The sequence below is a fragment of the Carettochelys insculpta genome, chromosome 8, assembly GCF_033958435.1.
Source record: "Carettochelys insculpta isolate YL-2023 chromosome 8, ASM3395843v1, whole genome shotgun sequence".
NCBI lineage: Eukaryota > Metazoa > Chordata > Testudines > Carettochelyidae > Carettochelys > Carettochelys insculpta.
In genome coordinates, this window is record NC_134144.1 from 3927790 (window position 1) to 3952290 (window position 24501).

General features: G+C 44.0%; 1 protein-coding gene across 6 annotated transcripts in view; it reads left to right on the forward strand.

Annotated features, from left to right (window-relative positions):
• The window catches only part of AGAP1 (ArfGAP with GTPase domain, ankyrin repeat and PH domain 1), a 507914-nt gene extending 503920 nt beyond the window's left edge, over positions 1 to 3994 (forward strand). For 5 of the 6 annotated variants that reach the window (XM_075000598.1, XM_075000599.1, XM_075000595.1 and 2 more), the window contains 2 exons: positions 1819 to 2074; positions 2652 to 3994. In XM_075000598.1, coding sequence (XP_074856699.1) covers positions 1819 to 2074; positions 2652 to 2855 — 460 coding nt within the window. In that variant the 3' untranslated portion in view covers positions 2856 to 3994. The remainder of the gene's footprint in view (positions 1 to 1818; positions 2075 to 2651) is intronic. The other variant, XM_075000597.1, reaches the window with a different exon arrangement.
• Positions 3995 to 24501: the final 20507 nt, after the last annotated feature.

Here is a 24501-nt window from a genome sequence, read left to right on the forward strand (position 1 = left end):
TTAATTATATATTTCTGAAATATGTGCATGAGAGACACTTTCATTTTTAACAAATATTAAAAAATTGTGAAAGTTTACCAAGCATTGTATCTGCTTATTATATACACAACAGGGAAACACAATAGTTTTACAATTTTCTCTGGTTATTTTGTAAGAGTGCATAGAATATGAAAAACCATCATGTGAAAACTCCACAAAGTTCGTGATGTTTTAGGCAGCTGGTGCAGTACCATTCCATCCTTCTTGCAGCATAGTGACTTGGAGGGTTTGATTTTATTTGTATACCACAGCACAGAGAAGTGGAGTATCAGCTTTCCCTGTTAACCATTGTTCGCTTCACAACTTAAATATTATTTGGAAGTTTTTCCCTCATATTGAATATTTCAAAATTGTATTTTCAAGGATCAACATCACTGGCTATTTTTCAGCACCCAGGGCAGTTTCAGTATTATTCAGAGTGCGGTGGCCATGAAAAGTTTTGTCCAGCCTTAATTTTTTAAATAAATTGAAAGGTTTCACTCTTCTTTATGGGGAGAAATGACAGTATATTGCCTGTATAGGTTGAATTGTCATTGTGTAGAAGAGTGTATGTTTTGAAATGCTTTGCATGAAAGCATCCAGAGGGGTCAATGTAAGGTCACTCCACATGTACCAGGAACTGATCCAAAACTAATCCAGATTTACTCTTGGAACTATCTGTTTACATAAGCATTTAAAAACAGATTAGGGCTAACCTGACACTGGATTACCGGGAGGAGCGTAAACACTGCTGAAAGGTGTAAACAGAGTGTTTCTTTCTGTACTTGAAAGAGAAAAAATGTCACCAGTAACAAGTTCTCTTACTAGGTGCTTGTATGTGGTTTTCACAGGGTAAACAGATTACCTGAAGTATTGGGCAAAAGGCACTTATAAATAGGATGCTTCCTATGACCAGGTCCTTCAAAGCTCATTAGAGTGTTTCAAAATGTTTTTAATAGAGATTGGAGAGTTACTGGTAAAATGTGGCATTATCCTACAGTATAAATGCATCGTGGAAGCTTTTGTTGCTTACTAGATACAGTGAGAAGAAATGATGCTTCAAAATATTGACCTTTTCCTTTAAAAAAAAAAAAAAAGAGAGAGAGAAAAAAGAAAGCTCTTGAACCTCTGTCCTGCTGTGAAACATAAACTGGTGTGTTGTTGTTCAGTGGCTCACTCTCACAGAAAGAAAAATCACCCTGCAACCAACTCAGTAGCTTTTATTAATTTCCCTACTCTTTTCTGCAAGCCACACAGCACACTAAGTTCTGCAATCAGGAGTCAGTTTTTTTCGGAGAGTGAATTATGGAAAGTGGGGTGCTGCCACTGGCTACATAGATGGTCGATGCAGCAAACTTTGTGCATGCTTCCCCTGGTTAGTTTTACCAGCCTGTCTCAATCCTGATTTGGAGCCCCGCTCAGCAGCTGCAGCCTTGGGCCTCTCTTGACTATGCTGACCTGTGCCAAACTCCATGGCATCAGACTTGTTCTGTTGTGGTGCAAGGCACGCTTGAAAGGCTAGTGTGTGAATCCAGTCTGTAGTATAACTCTCTGGCTAGGTACAATGGCTGAGCAATGTGTGGCTCTCATACAGTTTGTCACAAGTAAAAGGTGTAAAGGAAATATTTTCAAGAAGCTTTTTTGCTAAAAATTTGCAAGAAGAAAATATTTTCTTGCTAATCAACCCTTCTGCAAGGCAGTGTTTTCTAGGTTGTTTATTCCCAAAGGTGAACCTGTATCCTCACACAAAGGCAACGGAACTGGTTTTTGACTGGAATATTTCTTTGTTTGTTTGTGTAGGGAGGAAAAAGAGCGCTGGATACGTGCTAAATATGAACAGAAGCTCTTCCTTGCCCCGCTGCAGTGGCTGGAAGTTTCTTTAGGCCAGCACCTGCTACGAGCTACAGCTGAAGAGGACTTGCGGACTGTCATCCTGCTCCTAGCCCACGGTACACGGGAAGAAGTGAATGAGACCTGCGGAGATGGGGATGGACGCACAGCCCTTCACTTAGCATGTAGGAAAGGAAGTGTAGTGTTAGTTCAGCTCTTAATTTGGGTGAGTACTTGTCTTGAGGTGTTGGGTATGCAGGGCTGAGTAACAGTTCACTCCTCCCTATTTGTGTAGCAAACCTTGTTTCAGTATGGCCTTTCAGAATATCGCTATGAGCATATTCCAGGGAAGGTGCTCAAGGAAGCTCCCTTTTCTCCTTAGTCTAAATGCTCCTATTCCTTGTATGCAAATGATGGCACTTAAACCTAGCTAGAGAACTCCATGGCTGTTTGAATATGGTAGAAAGTGGAATGAGGCATGGGAGTTAGGACAAGGGATAGGTGCATACGCTCTGGAAAATGTAAATGAAATGCAAAGGGAAGAGCTTATTTGCATGACCAGCGGACAGGTGAGGGTTTTCCAGTAGAAAGGTGGATGTATAGGACACATTTGTCATGTTCAGATTAGAAGCCCTTAAAATAAGGAGTTCCTGTCTGTGGGTCTCTCTCTATCCATCACACCCCATCCCTTAAACTCAGCCCTAGCTGGCCTGTTTTCTTTCACTCCATTTCTGTGCTGAGTTAGGAGCAGGGTCTCAATTGGCACCTGTTTTTTTGTGTGTGTGTTTTTTCCCCCTCCACAGTATGGCGTAGATGTTATGGCCCGCGATGCCCAGGGGAACACGGCATTAGCCTATGCCAGGCAAGCCACGAGCCAGGAATGCATTGATGTTCTACTTCAGTATGGCTGCCCTGATGAGCGCTTTGTCCTGATGGCTACTCCCAATTTGTCCAGGAAGAACAATAATAGGAACAACAGCAGTGGAAGAATGCCCACCATCATCTGAGGGATCTGCTCATGTATTCATTGACCTGAGTAACATCTGTAGCCTGATATTGCTCCATTTTCTTCACAGCTCTGACCTGTGAGTCTCATACCTCCCTATTTCCCTTTTCCCCTCACCCTCTGTCCTTTCCAGAAATTTCACATCTGGACACTGTGAGAGGGAGAGAAGGAGGAAAGGGTCTTGAAAAAGGTCTCGGGAAAAATGGAGGCTGTGTGAGAGAGAGTGGTTGGGAAGTCCCCAGTTATAGCACATGACAAGGGACCATTTTACCAGTTGTCTTTAGACAGAGGTTCTACAAGTGGTGACGGAGCAGGTGGAGGGAGGAGAAGACAGGAGCAGGAAGAGGAGAAGAAAGAAGAAATGTAACTTTCCTTAAATGACAGTTAAGCACATCAGTACATTTCACCTCTACCAAACGGAACACTTGGATTTCATTCTCTTCTCCAAAGAGCTTGACGGCATAAATCAGAAGCAAGCACAGAGTTTGTCAGGTTTGAAGCTCCTATGATGGTATGTGTCAAATCAGTTGTAGCTAATCTGTCCAGGGAGAATACTGGCTTCATTACACTTGTATAGTTGAGTTCTTCCAGCATTACCGCTGTTTAATAGAACATGATTAGTCATCACGGAGAAAAAAGCATATTAGCTGAGGAGGTAGTTACATGGCACGCTTCGGTGATTGCTTGGATGTGATTGCAATATTCTTAGAAGCATCATATTATCTCAGACATGTTCTTTCAAGCCCTTGGAGTCCTCCTTTCTAAATTCACTGTCATAATTTAGTATCTGTTTAATTTTTCAGTCCAAAGAGAGGAAATCAGTTGCTGAGTGTTATTTGACTGCAGTCTCCTCGGTGTAAAAACAAAATAGAAAAAATAAATAAGAATAACTGTGAAACACAAAAAGAAATAATGAATACGTCTAAGGAAAAACATTTCAAGTACGTTTAGTAAAATAAATAAATGCATTCAAAGCTATTATTTTTTTCAGTTGCAAGAAATATGTCATTTTGCCAAGTAAATGTGTTGAGTTTTTGGTCACTCCTGTGATGCATTGCCTAAATTATACAGATTTTGTATTGTGTCTTTAGATTATATGTATGTAAAATCCATTTGAATAAACAAGTTCATAAATATGCATTGATTTTTGTACAGACAAATGACACCTCTGTTAATTTATAAACTGTAATGGATGTGAACTAAATAATGTGCAAGTAGTTAGGATCTGATGTTTACAGATAATTGCACATTGAAAATACTCCCAGCAGTGAACTGTGTTTCCATTTGTTTGATGCAAACCTTTGAAGAACACATCGGAATGAGATGATGGAATAGTTGGCTTACAAAAAATGGTGTACTGTATCTATTAGGAAGGAAACGAGGGTGTCTCCCAGTGGCATAAACATATTTTACATTAGACACTGTGATGCTTTCACATACTGAGATAATAAAGTCTGAGGGCATGAGGGGAGATCAGATTTACCTAATAGCTCAATTAATAAAAACACGCAGTCCTGTATCACCTTGAAGACTGACACTTTTATTTATAAATCGTTAGTCTTCAAGGTGCTACAGGACTGCTGGGGGTCTTTTGTGAAGCTACAGGCTAACACAGCTGCCCTTCTGAGCTAAATTTATCTCATTCTCTGTGATGGGCATGGCCTGGCTACTTGGACGCTGAACTTGGCTGCTTTGTGGAGTGACAGTAATTTGTGGAGGGAGTCTGGACAGTTCATTCATCTACCAGTTTTAATACTGGAATCAATATTTTGGTAGCACTAGACTGAAGCTGGTTTCAGAAGCCTTCTAAAACCTGGAATTGTGGCATACAGAAAGATGTTTCTGGCAAAAAGAGAAGTGATTCTGAAGTGATGTGGTATTATGAAAGTGGAAGAAGGGAATATTTTGGAGAAAGTTGAGGTCTGATCTGCTCAGGTGGCAGAAGTATATGAAGCTGATCAGGTGCACACAGCATACTAATTTGCAAAATCTACCTGATCTTCATGTTTTACATGAGTTTCTGCACTTCTTGGGACTCTGGTTGTCTATTCAGGTCAGAATGGGAAGAAAAAATAACATTTATGTGAACAAAACTGGAAGAAAAAGTAATGGCTTATGGGTGGCCAAACAATCCAGAAGAGGCAGCTGTGGCCTGAAAGCCTCAGTCCACAGGTGGTCAGATGGGAGAAGTCCCAAGGATGCAAGCATTGATGGGCATTCCTGGTCCTTTAAAATTCTGTCTTTATACTTTGTTGCAATAGGGGCATTTAAAGGTGAACAGAACAAGCTTTGTGTTTGTTTCACCAGCCTAAATCAGCAGCTTCATGCATGCACATTTGCGTTCCAAATGATAAACCTAGTTTTTGGTTTGTTTTTATTTTTAATTATTCCATTGTTGCATAATAGTGCCTTTTTCACTCACATGCTGCTACCTAGACTTAGGCCACGTCTACACTAGACCTGAAAGTCTATCCTAGATAAGCAGTTCCCGCTACGACAATTGGGTAGCTGGAATCTATTTATCTAGGATCAACTTATCTGGCCATCCTCACAGAGGGAGGTCAATGAGAGAAACTCTCATTGACCTGTCTTACTCCACACGATAATGAGGAGTACAGGGCTCAACTCTTGAGCCCTGAGAGTTTGATTTTGCACATCCCCACTAGGTGTGCAGATTCGAACCCCAGAAGATCAACCCTGACTGAGTCAATCTACTGGCAAGTGTAGATGTACCCTTAGGTAATCACAGGTGTCTTCCTCCAACCTTGGATGATTTCACTAACATCTCCAAATGAACATGGAACTGCTCACTCAGCATTCTGCTGCTGCGTGTTGGTGATCTTACCTTCTGTGTCAGGGGACATAGGAAGCTGATGGTGAGTCTCTTGCAAGCAGGTGAAGTAGGAATTGCGAGTCTGATTTTCAGAAAGTGCTAACCATCTCCCCTCTGTTTAAAATACTTTGTTTTAAAACAAGCTGCCATTTTTAAGCCTATGATATGCGTTGTCTTTCAAAGAGATGGTCTTCAAAGTTTAAAATGCTTTTCCATTTGCCTTGCAATGATCTTGTAAACCAGCCTTCCTAGCATGAAGCACACAAGGGCAATGAAAAATAAGAGGAACCAGGCTAACTTGTAGCAAGTTTATGACATGATAGAGGTCTGTTGTGTCCTTCTGTGGTAAAAGAGGACATTCAGAAACTGTGGCGAAGGAGTCTTTAGCAAAGTGAACATTTATATCATAGGGAGGATGGTTTATCCAGACAAAGAGAATGTTCATACAGTTACGTTCTCTAAAGCGGTAACGGTTGTTTCAGTTAACTCATCTTAGCCGTATTAGTAAGGGGTGATGATAGTGTGAACAAATGCTTTTGTAGAATATGAGGTAGCTTAGCTCTGTATGATTGCACATCCCAAAAGCCCAGGGATGTCTGCAGGGACAGTATATAGCTCATCCACTTGGTGAGAAGGCCTCCCATGCATTGTCTCTGGAGACAATGAAGTGCACGCTAGATGTGGAAGGGTTGGCATTGCTTTGATAAGAACACAAAAATGGCCACACTGGGTCAGACCAAAGGCCCATCTAGCCCAGTATCCTGTCTTCCTACAGTGGCTAATGCCAGATGCCCCAGAGGCAGTGAACAGAACAGGTAATCATTATGTGATCCCTCTTCTGTCATCCATTTCCAGCCTCTGGCAGACAGAGGCCAAGGACACTATTCCTACCCATTATGGCTAATAGCCATTGATGGACCTAACCTTGGATGTGGTTTAGGCCATGACAAACCTATGGTTTTTGTGCTACTTAATATTCATATCTGTCACCAATTCCCCCTCGCCTCCCATTGTGTGAGCAGCAGCAAAGGTGAAGCAACCATAAAGTGGGCTGATTCAGGTACATTGGTCTCCCAAGGAGCTTTCGTCCTCACATACACGTTCAAGGAAAGTTGGTCAGAAATGGCTGGTGAGTAGTAAGACCTGCTTACTACGGCCCATTGGTCTGAAGGACAAGTCACACCAGGAGGGGCAATGTGACAAGAGCAGGCCAGTGTAAATACAAGCCCTGCTTGTGGCTAGATCTCTGTCTTGTGCTGTACTTAATCAACAGAAATCTTCTCACCTGCTGTTCGTTTGTCTCCAAAGTTTAAAACTAAAAAACCTCATGTTTTCCTTTGTAATATAGACCTTATTTTGCCTCCTGAACACACTAGGGAACAAGGTGCCCAGAGCTGATGCTTACCAAATATAAGCAACTGTAAGTCATCTCCCAGATACCCAGCCAAGTACTTTGGCTCTGATTTGCTTCAGAACCTGGGATTCATTTACACTAAGTGCTTGTAGGCAATGTGGTAGCATTTTGTAGAAAGTGATCCTGAACCCCACTTTCCCCAGGGCACTGAAACACAAAGGAGTGCAGTGAGACTTCCAGACTCCACAGAGATTTTCTACCCTGATTCTGCCCTTTTCACCTGTCCACTTCAGTTCCTCACTTTTGCTTTTGGCCCCTCTTCTTGCTGTTCTGGAATCCACTTACCACTTTGAGCATATTAGGAGCAACTTAACAAATTTGAAAGCTGGGGAATAATAAATCCCAGAACCATGCAGGAGGCTATATCTATTTGTTTTCTCAATAATGGAGTTCCATAAGGTGACCCATTTAATCCTTTTCCTGCTCCAGTTCCCTCCTTTCCTTTCTCCTCTGCAGTGCACCCACAAGTAGAAGACACTAATACTAACCCCACCTTTGCTATTACCATCGTCATTTCCATTTTATTTATTTAACTGAATTGCTGTTGAACCTGATGTGAACACTAGGCTCTTGGCATTTCCACAGTTCAGAAGGTTGTGCCATGCCTTGTAGACATAGGCAGCTACAGCCAAACTTCTGGAAAGTTGAGTATTTTCTAGAAGAAAGGGTTTGGTTAGGGCTCCTCCATATTTCAGTTTTATTACTAAGTAGGGGCAGAAGTATAAATCAAATTTATGCTGAAAGTGTTGGTTCATCCTGGTTTAGGTGCCATTTACAAAGTTTATTTATTGGGAAAGGGAGAAAAAAAATTAGGCATTGCCATTGCTATTTATGTACAGTGTATAACTGCTGTATAAACATTTATACTGATTATTTTGCTGTCTCTTTCCCGCACCTCTTTAAATTATATTTTGTAGGGACCAAAGAGCTTTTGCTTCACTTCATATGAGATTTGCGCATGGAAGGGGGAAATTGGGTAAAATAGGAAAGAAATTAGAAATTGTGAATACATGTTAAATACAATGTTTAGAGGAGCGTAACTAGTATAAGAATGTAACATTGTTCTTGGGTCTGCATTGAGGGGCCAATTTGTTGCTATTTTCATCTCTTATATTTGTAAAGTGATCAGGAAAAATGAAGCAACGTGTGGGTCTAATAAAGTAGCAGTATCTAAGACAAACATTTCACAAATAATTTCTATACAAGTGGATTCCTTCACATCTGTCGTGGGATCCATGTTTGCACCCCAAGAGGGAATGGGTCTTCATTCAAGCTGTTGCTACTCTACTTTGAGAAATTAATTATAGGGGACCAAATTTTGGGCAGCTAGACCTTGCTTGGGAAAATGCTCGTGATTCTCCCTGTTAATGTTTTATAATAAAACACCTTTATTTTCCCAACATGGGCTGTTACCAGCTGACCTTTGCTTCATTAGTCTCAGACCCCTGATTTATTTTAACTTACTACATTTTTGTAGATTTTTCATTTAACAAGGTAATCTTTGGCATTTTATCTGTTTACACCATCATGAAAGCACTCCAGGTCACAATTCTTTTGGAAGGAAGTGTAAAATAACACTAAGATAAATCTCAAGTTTGAAGTTGTGTTTTTAAGATGGGCATTTACCTCTTTTATACTGAACTGCAAGAAGATTTGGTTTTGTAGTTTTAGTCTGAAGGGATCTCTTTGCTGGAAAACATACAGATTGCAGAGCAAATTTTAAAAAGCTAGAGGTATGTAGATTTGTTATATGACCATGTTCTGTTTGGTTATCATGAGCCAGTTTGAAAAAAGAAAAAAACTTTGGTGCTCTGATCTTAGAGAAGATAAGGGATTTCAGTAATAATTACCAATTTTGGATGTTTAAATTGAGACTTTCAGAGGGCTGGGTGCTTAACACATACTGAAGATAAGGCCCTCAGTCTGGATTCCAAAAACCTCTAGTTGCTTTTTGGGAAATCATAGCTTTTGTTGTTTTGTTTCAGGCGACACCAATCAGTGCATTAATTCATTTCCTGGAGTTGTCCTCTGAGTGTTTTAGGGAGTTCTGTTTAAAGGGAAGATAATAAATGTCTTTAAACATTTTAACATATTTAGCTTTATTTACATCTACTATTTCTGGCATATCCGCATGTTAATGGTGGGAGTCACAGATTCTCAAAACTGCAGTCTTCTCTCACCTCTTCTGGACACCAACCTCTGGGTGTGGTACGAAAAACGGTGCTTAAAGTTCTATCCACTGAGGTTTCGCCAGTGCTCCAGAGCTAGTCCTTTTCAGGTTAGTGTGTATGTTGGATTAAAATGTGTGGGAGGAAATGGTGAGGGATGTTTTAAAGGTTTTATTGGCATGTGTTTTGACTGTAGTATTGGCCAGCAGTGTTTACACCATCAGCTACCTTGTGTGCCACATAATTTACATATAGCCTGATCAGTGATTTCCAGTTTCTACAAATATCAATGGTACAATCCACCTTTAACACAAAATTATCAAGTCTGGCTGTATAGGTGGAGGGTGGGGAAAATTAATATGTTTTAGAAACCTGTTAAAGTTATTTAAAACTTCTTCTATTATTGCAGCTTTAAAATCTGAAATCTCATGTTCTGTCACAGCTGTAAATAGATGCTTTATCCCAGCTCCTCTCCAGTAGCATGAAATATTTTTCTAGTTCTGATGGACCACAAGACCTTAAACCTGCACTGGTGGAGGACTTAATATTGCCCAATCTGTAGATAAGGCCAGGCTAATTCCACAGATGGGGGGAATGTGTGGCAAGTTAATTGTGGGGTTCGTTTCATTATACAATTGTAAAGGTGATTGTTTGGCAAACAGCTTAGAGATCTGGAATCTTAGAATGAAATCAAGTAGAGATGGATTACTGCTGGGCAGAGAAAGTGGCAAAGTTGCAAGATAAAGGCAATGGATGGATACTGCTAAATGTATGTTTTGAAAATATTTTGCAATGTGCACATGCATATGTTAGTAGATACATATGTGCTATATATAAACACATGCTGTATTCTATAGATAGCAGGTTTTCAGTTAGATGTACATAACTGTGCACATTTTCACATGTCTAATTTATGTGGATCAGTATGGGAATGTACAAAGCAGGTGTTCGCAAGGCTAAAGGCATGCACAGGTAGATGCACAGAACTGTGCATGCCCGCTCAACAGTATACACTGAGTATGTGGAAAGAGATCTAGATGGTGGTACTTTTGGTACCCATTGAATGTGTGAGATTCTTAGTTCGGATGATGGTGAAGAAGGGAACTGGTTCTGGGCATCAGTTTAGCTCCCTCAGAAAACTCCTCCCACTGAAGGGTACAAATGGTGTCTTTAGCAACAAAGCCCAAAGCTCTGGATATGCCAACTCTACCATGATTAAAAATGGCGTAGTCATCAATCACACTGAGCAGCCATAGCGGTGTTTGTCTTCTGTGATAGATAAGTAACATTCAAGGTGGGAAAGAGGAGGGAAAAGGTGAGCAGGACAGAGGACTCACTAGCTGGAGGCCCATTTTGATGTATAGTTGATGTAATTATGTGGAAAGTGCTGAGAACTTCAGCTGAGTGGCTGAACCAAGTTCGGAGAATGACTGTCTGACCTCCTGCAGCTGTGCAGGTGTTTTAAATAAATGACATTGAATTCTTAGTGCCACTTACATAGTGTGTACGTGTAGGATAATTAAGGAGTACGCCATGAGGAAGATGTTTAAAAGAACACTGTCCAGGTTGTCCCCTCAGACACCTCCCTGCCCTACCCGTCACATGTTCATTAGCTAAAGTGTGGCAATATATTAGTTCTTGAAACAATTATGAGCTTTGACTCTCGAGTATGTTAAGGTCCTCCATAATACTCCCAAAATTCAGATCAGCAGTGATAACTGCAGTTTATAATGCTGGTAAGGGAAAGAAGAAGTTAACAGGAGCTCAAACTTGATAAGGATCCCAGTTCTCTGCAGTGAAGGGAGGTATGTTGGAAAACCCAGCTATGGGGAGGGCATAATATTTTTTTTCCCTACTTGTACCTGCAAATGATCTGGCACAGGATCGTTCTTCTTTAATATGACTGATCTATCCCAGGCTTGGATTGGATTTGAGATGTATGTTTGCAGCTCTGCACTGTGTCCACCGGGACTCATTTGGCCAAGCCATTGATAAAGTCTAACTAACATGTCCTCTAAAGCACAGCCCTCTCCTCTGTGAAAAGGCCAGGATTCCTGAGCAACAGAATGAGGGACACAAATTGGTCCAATCGACTTTATTTTTTTTTAGTGAAAGAACATTTCCAGATAGTTTTTAATTGTTACACAGTTTGTACAGACAGATGCACAAAGTGAAAAGGAATGTGTGGCCTGCTGGTCTTTTAAACACTTGTTAGGGAGTTGTGCTGTGTAGAAAACATTTGATAGCTCTTAGTAGTTCCTTACTTCATCTCTTCTAGGTTTATTGTTGGCCGGGAGCCCAATCCTACAGCCTTTAGTATGGTAAACCTCCCATTGGCTCCAGTGGGATGGAACCACGACCTGAGCTACTTCACGGAATCAGAGCGTGCATACAGTCGACAGGGTCAGACTGAAAACCACAAAGCGCTCAATTCTGGACTCATGGAAGTCAAGGGGGAGTTTGCCTGTGAGGTCAGAATTTGGCACTTGGGCCAGCCAGCATGGCTTATAAATCCCTTTATTTTGGAAGGCCCTTTACCGCCGGTTTGTGCTGGTTTAATTTTGTGTTTTACACCCTGCCTGAATGCAAACCTTAGAGGTTTAAGCTGTTTTGCTGTTCTGTCCCATTCAGCCATCAACCCTTTTCGTTTCCCTGCATTGTCACATTGGCATGTTTCTTAAAGTGGGGCTCGGGTAGGGGAGGGAACAGGTGAATGACGATGCCTGAGGACTATTTCTTGGGTAGAGGCAGGAAATGCCTAGCACACAGCAGACTTTCTAGTGTGTTTTTTTTTTGTTTCTGTAAATAGTAATGTATAAATGATGACAAAGCAGTGTGGAAATTATTAAAAGAAAGTCTCTTCTGTTGTTGTTTTTTATATTACCTCATTCAGCAAGTTTTGTTTTACGATGATGCGATGATGCTTTATTTATATTGTTTGTACTGTAATTAAAACAATTGACAGACATTTCACTTTGCTTGTTGTTTCATATGATCTTGTTTTGATTAAATACGCTGGTTTGTATTATGTTTCCCCTCCCCCCTTGCTCCACCTTGAGATTTTTGTGTCAGCTGTACAGTATTCTGAGTTTTAAAAAACAAATGTAAAGTAATGCGGAGAGGGACTACCATACTGTATAGGTCTCTTTCTAATAAAGACACACAAACAAATCTATCAAGACTTTGATTCTTTGCCTTTGTCTTCCACACAAAGGATGTTGGGAGATAGCTACTTGGAACACCTCACTGGGATGGTCCAGATATATTCAGTTCTCCCTTCACAACAGGAGCTGAAGTAGGTGATCTCTTGAGGGCCCTTCTCAGCCAAACATGTCTATGGTTCTACTCGTCTTTGTTGTGAATGATCCAAGGTACTTATTGCTCTGTTCTGGGAACATAGCTGAGGTGCTATCAGAGACCTGAGATGTTAGAAGAGCTGGTGATGGAGCAAATTGCTAAATTAAAAAATAAATCACCAGGCCTGAATGGTGTACATCCAAGAGTTGTGAAGGAGCTTATGAATGAAATGACTAAAATGATATTCATTCTTTCAATAACGGCTGCTTTCCTGGAGGAATTGCAATTACCAAATGTTGTGTGTCTACTTTGCTTTAAAAGTGATCCAGTGAATTAGACTGATAGTTGTTACATCGGTAACTCGTAAAATCTTTGAAAGAATCATTGAAAAAAAGCCTACAAGATCATGATGTGATTGCATCTGTTGGCCACGACCTCTGAAAGGAAAAAAAAAAATAGGTCGGCTAAAGTAACACAGCAAGATGCAACCGGTTCATATTAATTTTATGTTTAAAAGTCCTTTGACAAATTTCCTTGCAACAGCTATTGAAGAAGCTAACTAGGCATGGGGGGAAGGCATGTCTCAAAAATAGTTTCAGTAAAAACAAGAGCCCTGTGGTACCTTCAAGACTAACAGATTTGTTTGGGCATAAGCTTTCATGGACAAAAACCCACTTCATCAGATGCACAGAGTGGAAATTACAGAGGCAGTCATAAAAGTCTAAGAGTAGTAATAAGTGGTGAGTTTTCATCATGACACAGCAGGCAGGCAATGAGGCAGCAAAACTTGCAGATGACACGCAATTACTTGGTTAGTCAAGTCAATGGGTGACTAAGAGGACCTAATCAAACCAGGTGCCTGAGGTTACACCAAACCAGATTAAATTCAACATTGATGAATGCAAAATAGTGCAAATTGGAAGGAAACTCTGGAACTACTCATGCATCTTGCTGGGCAATACTTTAACTATCAACTCAGGAAAGAGACCTGGTTGTCACTGTATTCAGGTCAAGGCAGATGCAATACTGTGGTGGAAAATATTAGGCAATAAAAGACAATAAAATATTAGGCTGCATAAAGAAATGACTAGAAGTATTATAATCCCTTATCTGGAATACTTTGTCCATTGCCACTTATGCCATCTTAAAAAGGATATTGCAGAAAGAGAGGGGGCCCAGTGATAAGGAAGGAAATTATTAGGGACATGGAGAAACTCTCGTGTGAATGGAGATTGACAAGATTGGGATTGTTTACTTTGGTAGCACTGAAAAAAAAGAGACATGATAAAATTATTGCAAATAATGACTGATATGAAGAAGATGCCATATAGTACCTGTGTCTGCTGTGGGTTGTTATCCATTGGTCTGATTTCAGTTGTTGGACTGAGGCTTGATCTATATTAGTGATCAAAGTTGATGCCAGATACACAATTCTAGCCATGCCATTAGCGTAGCTAGAATTGATGTATCAGGTTCGACTTTGTTCCCTGGTGTAGATCAGGGCTCTTCAGGCTCTCGCCAACATCCCTTACTCCACGCGGCATCAAAATTGAACTCTGGCAGGTTGATTGCAGTGCGTCAAACCCACCATAAGTATAGGCATACGCTTGGTGTGTGTGTGAGTGCTCAATTGTGTTGGTCTGTAATGTGCAAAAGTTCAGGCTAGGTGATGTTGTCATAAACTATGATTGTAAGGTGGATTTCTTGTCTCCCAAGGACACAACAAAAGAGTAAGTGGACATGCAATAAAATTGAAAGCCCTCAAATTCAAAACAGATAAGCAGAAATGCATTTTCACGCAGCACTAAGTTAAGCTGTGGAACTCATTGTCACATGATATTAATGAACCCAAAATTTTAGCAAGATTCAAAAAGGTTGAATATTTGTATGGACATTAAGAATATCCAGAATTATTGTAACTAAAGACTAAAAACAAGCTTTAAAATGGGTATAAAATGTTATGCTCTGGGGCTTACACTGATCCCTAACCATTCCTGGAGTTAGGTCAGTGTGTTGTTTGAGAGGGGGTGGGGGTACGCTATCCCTTTTCCCAGTCTGCAGGCTTTCTTGCATCTTCCTCTGAATCCTTTGGAAGTGGCCACTGTTGGACACTGGATACTGAACTAGAGGGATGTGATGGGGTTCAGGGGTCCCCAAGCACTTCACCCTGTCTGCAGGCAGGAGTGACGCTCAGCAGGTAGAATGGGAATTTCATTAGTCGACAGAGGCACAGCTCAGCACAGAGGTGTCAGTGCAGCAGGCAGACAGCCATTCCAATCCATCCTGGGGAGAGGAGCCCAAGAGGTGCCCCTCTGGGGTGTAGCTTCCCCCTAAGCACAGACTGGCTGTCTTCCCACTCTCTCTCCCAGCTTCTAACTGCTGCCTCCAATTCAAACCCCATCTCGGATCCTCCCTGCTCTTTGTTCAGGTCAGAGGTGTTACCTGACAGCTTTGGTTACAGCCTCAGGGGTCATCCTTAGCTGCTGTGAGCTGCTATGCCTGTCACACCCACACACATCCAACCTGACACTCTCACACGCACTCCCCACCTCCATCGCAAGGGATCATGAGTCTGACCCACTATAGAGAGCCCTGTGTTACCATAAGTGACTTTACTCAGTTAGAGAACACAGGCAAAAGCATCGTGAGAATGAGGCAAGCACCACGTCCTCTGCCTTAAAGTCATCCTAAGACCCCTTAACTTGGTGAATCTACAGCGCAGATGCCAAAAGAGACGTTTTTTACATCAAGCCTACTTCCCTTGTTACGAAACATGGGAGGAGTCTGCTGGAGAAGAGATGTTCACCAAGACTCCGCCACATCATTGTTTGGGGAGAGTGTGGTTTGTCCCATCAGCAAATGGAGCAGATCCTCTCTACATGTGGAGAATCGCAATGGGTGTGTCTACACAGCAAAAACACAAAAAAAGTCGCTGGCCAGCCCATGCCAACCAACTCAGGCTCGTGGAGCTCGGGGAATGGGATTGTCTCATTGCTGTGTAGATGACAGCCCAAGCTCCAGGGTCTCTCCTATTCCCACAGGACTGGCCAAAAGCCTTCAGTTGCATGAGTTACTAGGAAAAGGCTGTGGAATTTATTAAGATAATACATTTCCTTGTGGTGAAACCACTAAATGTATTGTACTAAAAACCACAAACCACATTCACTCTGTGACATGATGTGCAAGCCCACTAAGCGGTAATTTATCTCTTCTGAAGTCCAGTAAAGCTCTTAATTGGCCAATAAATGTGCTTGCAATAACTGCACTTGACACACAGTGACACTGCCTGCAATTAGCCCTTATTTATTTGCATATGATATTGACCGATCTCCAGCTCCGCTCGTTTTCAAGATCTGTTTGTTTTGAAGCCAGGAAACATCTCGTTTGCCACAAAGGCAACAGAAATGAAAACAGCTAATGCGTAAAAGCTGAAACCAAACCAGCAAGTAGGAGTGATAAAGGAGTCTGGCCCTGCAAAGCTAGCTGTTGGGCATGTTACAGCAGCATTTCTGTAATTAATTTTACACTGGCTCTGAATGCAATGACTTCCAAAAAATAAAAAAAAGGTTACTAATTGCTGCTGAGATTCTGAATTCTTCCACTACAAGGAAGGCAAATAGGCATGTGGATTAAATAAGACACTAAAAATTAGCCTGATCAAAATGACTGTGTCTTTTCACTGCAGTTGACAACACCTCAGAAGAACCTTGCTGGGTCAACATAGGCCTGTTGCTTTAAAACATGCTGCTTGTGTGAAATGCCTTGTAATCGAGCAATCCTCACTGAGGCAGGACCTCTTGAGGGTTTCGCTCTCCTACTTTTCTCTGGCAGCCCAGGTGCAGTCCAAACTTTTTCTGTCAATGAAAGAGTTCCTTGTCTTGTGGGGTGCAATCCCTTTTTGAGCAGGGAGGAAAGCTGGCTGAGCAGTTAGCTCAGCTGCCATTGCCAGCTGTCATGCATTCTACCTCATTACCCAAACTCAGGTTTGTGACAAATTCATCAAGAGCTGAACAGCAACTCAATGCTGAATAGGCTTCATCCAGGCAGAGAGAGCCATGGCTGAGCTTTTAAATGGCAAAGCTCTGTTAGGGCAACGAATTCAACTTTCTCTCTCTCTCTCTCCCGTGCTGATTTATTTTTTCTCTTTGTTTCTTTGGTAGTCTGCCTTACTCCTTCTCTTAGGTCTTCCTCTCTGGAGATGTCAGACATTTCCTGTAAGATGCTGAATGCCTTCCATTTTCATTGACAGCTGTGCAACTTGTGTGGTCCTCTGCACCTTGCAAATAAAGGTGATTACCTTGGGCATTCCACTTCCCCCAGACCTCACAGCATGTCAGCAGCTTCCCTATCATAAATGCTAGAACAAGAGCCAGCAACCTTTCCAAGGCGGAGTGCCAAAATTTGACCTTTTGACCACTGTGTACGGGCCGAGTGCCGGTGATACTTTTTAAAGTCACTAATAGTCCTACTTACAACCGCTTTGGTAATAAATTAAGATGCAGATCTTTATGGTTTAGGTGGTGATTAGTAGCATTAGCTGGTCTTTTGTTAATCCACAGGCAGCCGGGCTTTGAGCAAGCTCCTGGCTACATGTGGGGGAGTGGGGCAGGTCTGAGCTCCCACCTCGCCTGCCAATGAAAGTTGGCTTGTGTGTGGCTCTTGGCACCTGTACCATGGGCTGCTGACCCCTGCTGTAGAATATATCAGAGAAAATGTGAATATGGAGATAATGTGTCACGTGATTTTCATTACTCTTAACGTGTAATCTATGATCTATATCTGCATGTTAATTATAATACGTTGCTGTTCTTTATGGTGCCGCCCATCTGATACTCACAGATCTCTACTCTACTATGTTGTACGTGTACATTAGTAAAGTTGCCATGCTTCTGTCTATGGACACTGCATCTAGGAGACACTACAAATCCAACGTGATGAAATCAGACAAAATCTCTTTTACTTATAGCTCTTCAATGTTGTGCTGTCACTAAGCCATATATCAAGACTCTGCCATTGTTGGCAGCTGTTACTAAGACCTCCTGTGCCCAAAGGCTTTAAGTTGGATGAAGGAGATAAGGTACCAAAGAATTTTGGAGTCAGGCAGAGAAAACTGAGTGACACTTGAGGGGCTTGGGGAGAGGTGGAAAAGATTAAATGGGCCAAAAAAGTAGAAATAAGGGCTGTGTTTACCCTTCCAAATATGCAGAATTTCCTGATACTAGCCCTTGATTTCTCAGACTTTGTGGACTGGAGAGTGGATGTGTTGCCAGATGGTTTGGGTCACAAGCAAAGCAGTGCCGCTGCTGTCTTTGGGCTGTTGACTTTCCCTGTTATTTAATGACATCCCCCCACCCTTCCATTGATTATCTACTGACAGATGAAGAGGACTTGGGGACACTGTGCCTGCCTAGCCTCAGTGTGAGCCCCACCCTCCAAAACAAAGCTATCACAACACCAGTCTACTCACTGCCAAGAGTGCACAGTTCCAACCGGTAACGGCTGGGCTGATTGACTGCAGATTTCCCTGTAACTGAACTTAATTAGCAAGCCATTCCGCTCTGGAGATGGTTTCAATTTATTTATTGGCTGATGGCATCCCACAAATTGGCCTGGCCAGTGGATATCCACAAAGTTGAGGTTTTGTGCCAAGTGAACAAATAAAGCAAGATTTACCCATTCGGCCATGTGGTAACTCGAACAGAAGCGGCAAGCTCCTTTCAAGCTTCTGCCTTTACATGGTACAAAGTGGTGGGCTGGATGCTGCACAATAGCTGCAAATCACAAAAAAAAACTCTTCTAGTGACAAACAGTAACACAGCATCACAAGGAGGGCTTGGTTTAAAAAAAAATAAAAGAAAAAATCCCACCATTTCTCTGTGGTCAGTTAGGAATAAAGATGCCTGAACTTTACCAGCTGTGAAGCAACATTCAGCCTCACAAGGAGAATTCAGAAACTCACCTACAGACACATGAAGGGTGTGTCTGCACAGCAAACTTATTTCAAAATAATGGGCACTATTCTAAAAAACCTGAGCATCTACACTGCAAAACCGCTATTTTGAAATAATTTCAAAATAGCAGATGGCTTATTTTGAATTCTGTAAACTGCATTCTAGGGGGAATAGCACCTATTTCAAAATAGGTATTTCGGAATAGAGGCTGCATAGACAGGAAAATGGGGCTATTTTGAAATAAACTGTTCCCAAATAGCTTATTCTGAAGTAATGCTGCTATGTAGACATACTCTGGTTGCAAGTGCTTATCTTTATATACTTCCAGGGGCTCTATTAGGTGTATACATGGTATTTCAGAATAAGTTTTGCTTCCCTGTATTGTTGGCATGTTATTCCAGACTAGTTTATTTTGGAATTATAACTCTAGAGTAAGCTATTCCAGAATAACTCTGCACTGTAGACATACCCAAAGTTACCATGACTGTTTGGTGAACCTGAACAGAGCTAAGGTCTCCTGTGATGCTGAGCTGAATGTGAAAGTTCACTGATGAGGTGGGTAATGTTCGTTAGGTAACTGAAGGAAGATGATGGCATTGTTTTCTGTGTACTTCACCTTTCAATGTAATGAAAGTGCTCTGTTTGGGCAGAGGAAACTTAAGGATGTTACCACAATGTTTTTCAGTTCAGAAACACGACTATATTACTGTGATCTCTTTTGTGGAGACTTTGTGTTTGTTCTTTCTTTGGAAGTGGTTTTCCTGACTCAGAAGTAAAAGTCCATCCAGTTGTAAGGGTTTTGTTTTTCTCGTTGTGCATAATACTTAGCAAACCCAATAAAAATTACAGAATATCTTTATTATGCAGAAGACACATCAGGCAATAATACCCTTCTTTCCTGATTTCTATAACCTTCTTGTCAACTCTCTGAACGGTCACCTATAACACATTTTTTTTCCTTCCCTGATTTTGTATCCTTTTCAATTTGTTTGTCTTGGATAAAGATGACAGGAGAAGTAGGGGATTCCACCCCCCCCCCCGCTTTAAAAAGGAAAGAAGGGAACGTAGGAGCAGAGGTGGCATTCCGGACCTCTGGTTCTCCTGGAAGCAGCTAGTGACTACATGCATTGCTAATGTTGTTGTAATTTTAACAGGCGAGTTATCTGAATCTTTAATGCACTGGTTTTGTTAGCAAATTTTACATCAATGGCTAATGAACATGTCAGAGAAAGGATGGCTTTGTTAAAGTCTGCCTTAAAATTCCTTTGCCCCCTCAATTGCTCCAGTATTCATTTTTCAGCTCTTCTGAGGTCATGTCTTCATTAGACCACCAGGCATTTAGCAGCCTGAAACAGGACCTCGTGGAAATAAGGGGAAGGAGAGACTTTCGGGCCTACTTTATCCATTGCAAAGAAATAAAAAAGGTACAGTCAATTTCTTTTTCATTGCACTCCCTTTAAATCTCTGGCTGAGTCTCTAAAGTGATCAGCCATATCAAAGGCAGAGCTCAGGAGAGGTCTAGCTTGTGCTGAAGATAGTGTGATGAAACCTACTGGCTCATGATTGCCGTTATGTTTAAGCCAGTTCCCCTGTGTTGAGCCCAGCTACCAGCGTTTAACTAAAGCATATGTTGTTTGGCTAAAGACATCACCAGGAGAATCCAGCATTTCCCTTGATAATTGGTTCCAGTGGTTAATCACCCTCACTGTTCTGCCTGGTCTCAACTTCCAGTCATTGGCTCTGGTCCTGCCCTGGTTTGATGAGTTAAAGAACCCTTTAGCAAATTGACATGTAGGGGCAGGCATATGGCCTCCCCAACAGCCGGTCCAGGCCAGAACCAGTCTCTCTTCTCACACCGGACATTGGGACCCTGCTGTGTAGAGCTGCCTGTGAAACAGCCTGGTTGTGGTGGTGGTGTGCTGGCCCCCGACCAGGCAAGTCTTCTGGGTACAGGAGCCAAGCAAACAGACCCTCTCCCTCTCCTCCACCGTGCTCAGCCACTATCCCTGGAAGCTGACCCCAGCCGCTGCGGTAGCAATTTTATAGCGGGGGGTGCTGAGAGCCACTAAACCAAACTGCAAACTCTGTACATAATGGAAACCACTTCAGACTGGGGGGGGGGGGGGGGGGGGCTGAGGTGCCCCACCCCACCCCTCCGTGTTCAAGCATCTATGGCTGCCACCTCTCGTCCCCAGCCGTGCTCTTGCCAGCAGCTGCTCCACAGCACAGAGCAGCCATCAAGAGTGCCTGTCTCCTTCCCAGCCAGGCCTGGTAGCTAGGCAGAAAGACCAAACCTTCCAAAGGGGGAGCCAGCACAGTGGGAGAAGGACTGAGCAAGAAGAATGTGGCAGCCCCAGGCTAAGCTGGTTGAGCACCTGAAGTCACTGTATGGCATTTTCTCTGCTCTTTGAGTCATTTTTATGGCTTTTTTTCCTGCACCCTCTCTAGAGCTTCAAAACCCATGTCACGCTGTACGCACGAGAACGATATGCAGTATTCCAACTGCCCATATCTGCTCAGGCTCCATTGCATCCCTCCACCCAGCGCCAAGCAAATGAGACAAAATGGAGGAGGTGATGAGGGCAGGAAGGAGGAATGTAGCTGAGGAGAATGCACAGAGGGCTTGGGGCAAGGGGTGGAGCAGCAGGGGGAGCTGGGGAGATCTCAGAGGTATTGGGGGGGTGTTGGCAACATAGAGACATCACGGGGGGGCCTAGAGGAGCACTAAGAGGGGGTAAAAGGTGCTGATGATATGGGAGGGACAAGTATCAGAGGGGAAAGCTCCTACCTAACACAGTATTAGGTACATTCTATGCTCCTTTCTGGAGGGGAGGGAAGGAAGCAATAAGCATCCAGAAAAGAGAGAGCAAAGAAAGAGAAGTGAGGGGGAAGAGAGGATGGGGACAGTGAGAGCCTCTGGGGAGCAGGGACATCTCAGGGAAGGGATGCTAGAGACGAACAGACCCTGGAAGGTGAGGCCTAGTAAACTGAAAGGCAGGTTGGCACTGTTAAGGCACCGGGTTGGAACTCAGGAGATCTAGGCTCCAGCCCACGCTCAGCCAGAGTACCTACAGTGACTGTGGTTTAATCTCCGCTGCTGACACACACTTTTTGTGCTTTACAAGAGGGATTATGTTTTCCTGAGGTTTTCTGAGCCTCTGACATTCATCCTGGTAAGGGTTACTACAGGGAGCAGGAGAAGGGAGTCTCAAAAAGCCTTTAAAGAAATACAGTCTAGACCCAGGATGTGAGGCAGGGGAGCCCTGAGCCAGAAGGGAAGCCAGGTGGAACAGCTGGGTGCAGAGATCCATAGGTCTTTGGGGGGGTGGAACAGCTGGGTGCAGAGATCCATAGGTCTTGGCGGGGTCGAACAGCTGGGTGCAGGGAGCCATGAAACTGGTGTGGGACAGCACGTGGAACCACTGGGTGGGGAGAACTCTGGGCCAGTGGATGGGAGGGGAGGAAGGTAGCACCACTGGGTGGGGAGCAGTGCTGGGCCTGCAGGTGGGAGGGTGAGGCAGAGCCAGTGGGTGTGGAAATCCTGTGGGTGGGGCAGGGATTAGGCGGAGCTAATACACAGGGGAGGGAATTGGGTGGGTCAGGCAGAGCTATTGGATGTGGGGAGCCCTGGGCCTGCAGCAACCAGCAGTCGTGTGTCAGGTGGCACAGACCAAAACCCTGGGAGAGGACTTGCAGCTGAGATCTGACCCATGGAAACGTCAGAATTTACTCCTTCCTTCCTCCCTCTCCCCTGCTCCCGCCGCCTCCGAACTCAGGCTGGGGCTCCACTCCAGCGTTCGATCGGCCGCGTTACGTTCCCGAGGGAGGGGACAAAGGCGACCGCCAGCGCCACGTGGGCCTCATCCTCCGTGTAGACACAGCTCCGCTGGCAGCCTAGTGCTTCCGCTGGCCCAGCGGCCATCTTTTGGGGGCCGGGCTTCCTGCACCATGGCAAAACCCTGCCATGGAGGGGCGTGGGGTCCACCCCGCGGGATTCTGCCACCACAACCGCAGCGCCTGAACTGTCCCCTTCTTCCCCTCCTCGCCTCGTCGCCTTTCCCTGCGCGCCTCCTGCCCTCTGTCTCTGAGGACACGCTCCGCGGGAGCCCGGGCAAAGGCCATTGACATCTGCAGGCGTCTGCCCCAGCGAGTCCTGCGGCAAAACGGCTCCACAGCTGTGGGCAGCAGCCGAGGGGCGGATGTGTGCAGGGAGGAGCTGGCCGCCCAGGGCTCTTGCAGGCCCTAAGCAGAGCTGGCCTAGCCACAGGGTGAGGTGGGGCCCTGCTGTCTGTGCTTTGCACTGGATGGGGGAGGGTTACCCAGGGCTGGGGGGTTGTGTGTGATGGTGGCAGTTCCAGCAGCAGTGGCGGGGGCGGGGGGGGTCGTCACCTTCCCCTCCCCCGCACTCACCCCAGGGGCAGCGGGAGCGGCAGCCTGCTCTGCACCACTGCCTTCCCAGCCTGAGTTTCGCCACTGCGGTCCGAGAGGGTGGCAGAGCACGCCCACGGGGTGAGTGGGGCCTGGGAGGCCACCCCGGCAGCTGCTGCTACTGCCCGAGGCCCAGGTAATGCTCTGGCCCCATTGCTGGGAAAGGAGATTGGGCATGGCGGGGCCTGGGACACAGAGGAGGGGTTGCCCCGACCCTCCATCTGTGGCACTGGTGGGGGGTTGCCCTGGCTACAAACAAGAATATCTGATTAGTGGGGCCATTCAGGTGTGAGGCCCTTAGACCAAGGTGCCACTGTTCTAGTTGCTGTTTGTGCCTGTAGTACAAGCCAGTCCCTTCCCCAAATAGTCTGGAGTCTAAATAGACAAAGGGCTCAAGTGTAAACAAATGCAAAGAGACTGCCCGGCTTGCTGGCATGTCAATGGCAGAGCTGGACGCAGGGTCCAGCTCTCCTGAGTCCCTGACGTGCGGCCCAGCAGTCTGCAGCCTCGGCCATGGCTGCCCACGAGGATATTTTGTTTTGTTTTCTCCAAGGATAACTTCCATGCTGTGTGCTGAGACCACCACCTTGTTTCCTGCAGGCAGTTCCCTCGTTTAGCAACTGGCTCGCTGGGCTGTATTCAGACCGGTGGCTCAGACGCGAAAATCTTTCTCTTCCATCTCCAACCTCCTCCACCACCCAGTGCCGCTAATAAAGGAAAATCAAAGCACCACAGCTTCATTTTAATCGAAGAGTTTTCCGCACAACAGGCAAGTACAATGGAAGCAAGTCCAGGTGCAATATTAGGGGAACAGAAGAAGTTGTAATAGAGAAGCAGGTTCGTGTGGTTGTGTAGAATACATTAATCACACTAGAATGTATTTGCACACAAGAATGTATTTGCACTATGCACTGTTGCACGGAAAGCAACTGCACACGAGGGAATTTACCGACACAGTTGGTATAAAGACTGTAAGGTTGGTGAGTAAAAGGTGGGGGGCAAAGCACTTTAGAACGTGTGTGTGTGAAATTAGAGGTTTGCTAGCATTGTTTTGCATGTGTGAACAGCAACCTGAAAATTCTGGTTTGAAGATCATTTAATTTTGACTTAAGGAACGACAGTTGCAAAAAAGACCAAAAGTCCGAGAGGCTCAGGCCTGGAAGGGCCACAAGATGGTTGAGAGCACGAACTGCATTGATCGCAGCAAAAATTGGCTGCCAGTCTCTCTGGCCAGAACAGACCTTGGGGATTTAAAGGTGCAGTGCGCAGAAAACAAAAATGGTTACATAACGGAATACTCTATTGGTTATGTGGATAGTGTGTTTGGGTCACACTAAAGCAGTTGCCTGTTGATGCTGAGATTGGTTTGGGGTATTAAAAGACCTGCTTTTTCCCCCACCTGGTTTCCTCAGAGTAACAGTGAACCCTTCAGAATTGAGAGTTATTAGCAGGAGTAATTGGGATCACCTTACTTTACAAATGTTACTTTGCAAAATGAGTCAGGAAGACAGATCCATCTCAACTATTATTCATTAAGGAAAGTCCTTTATAAATCC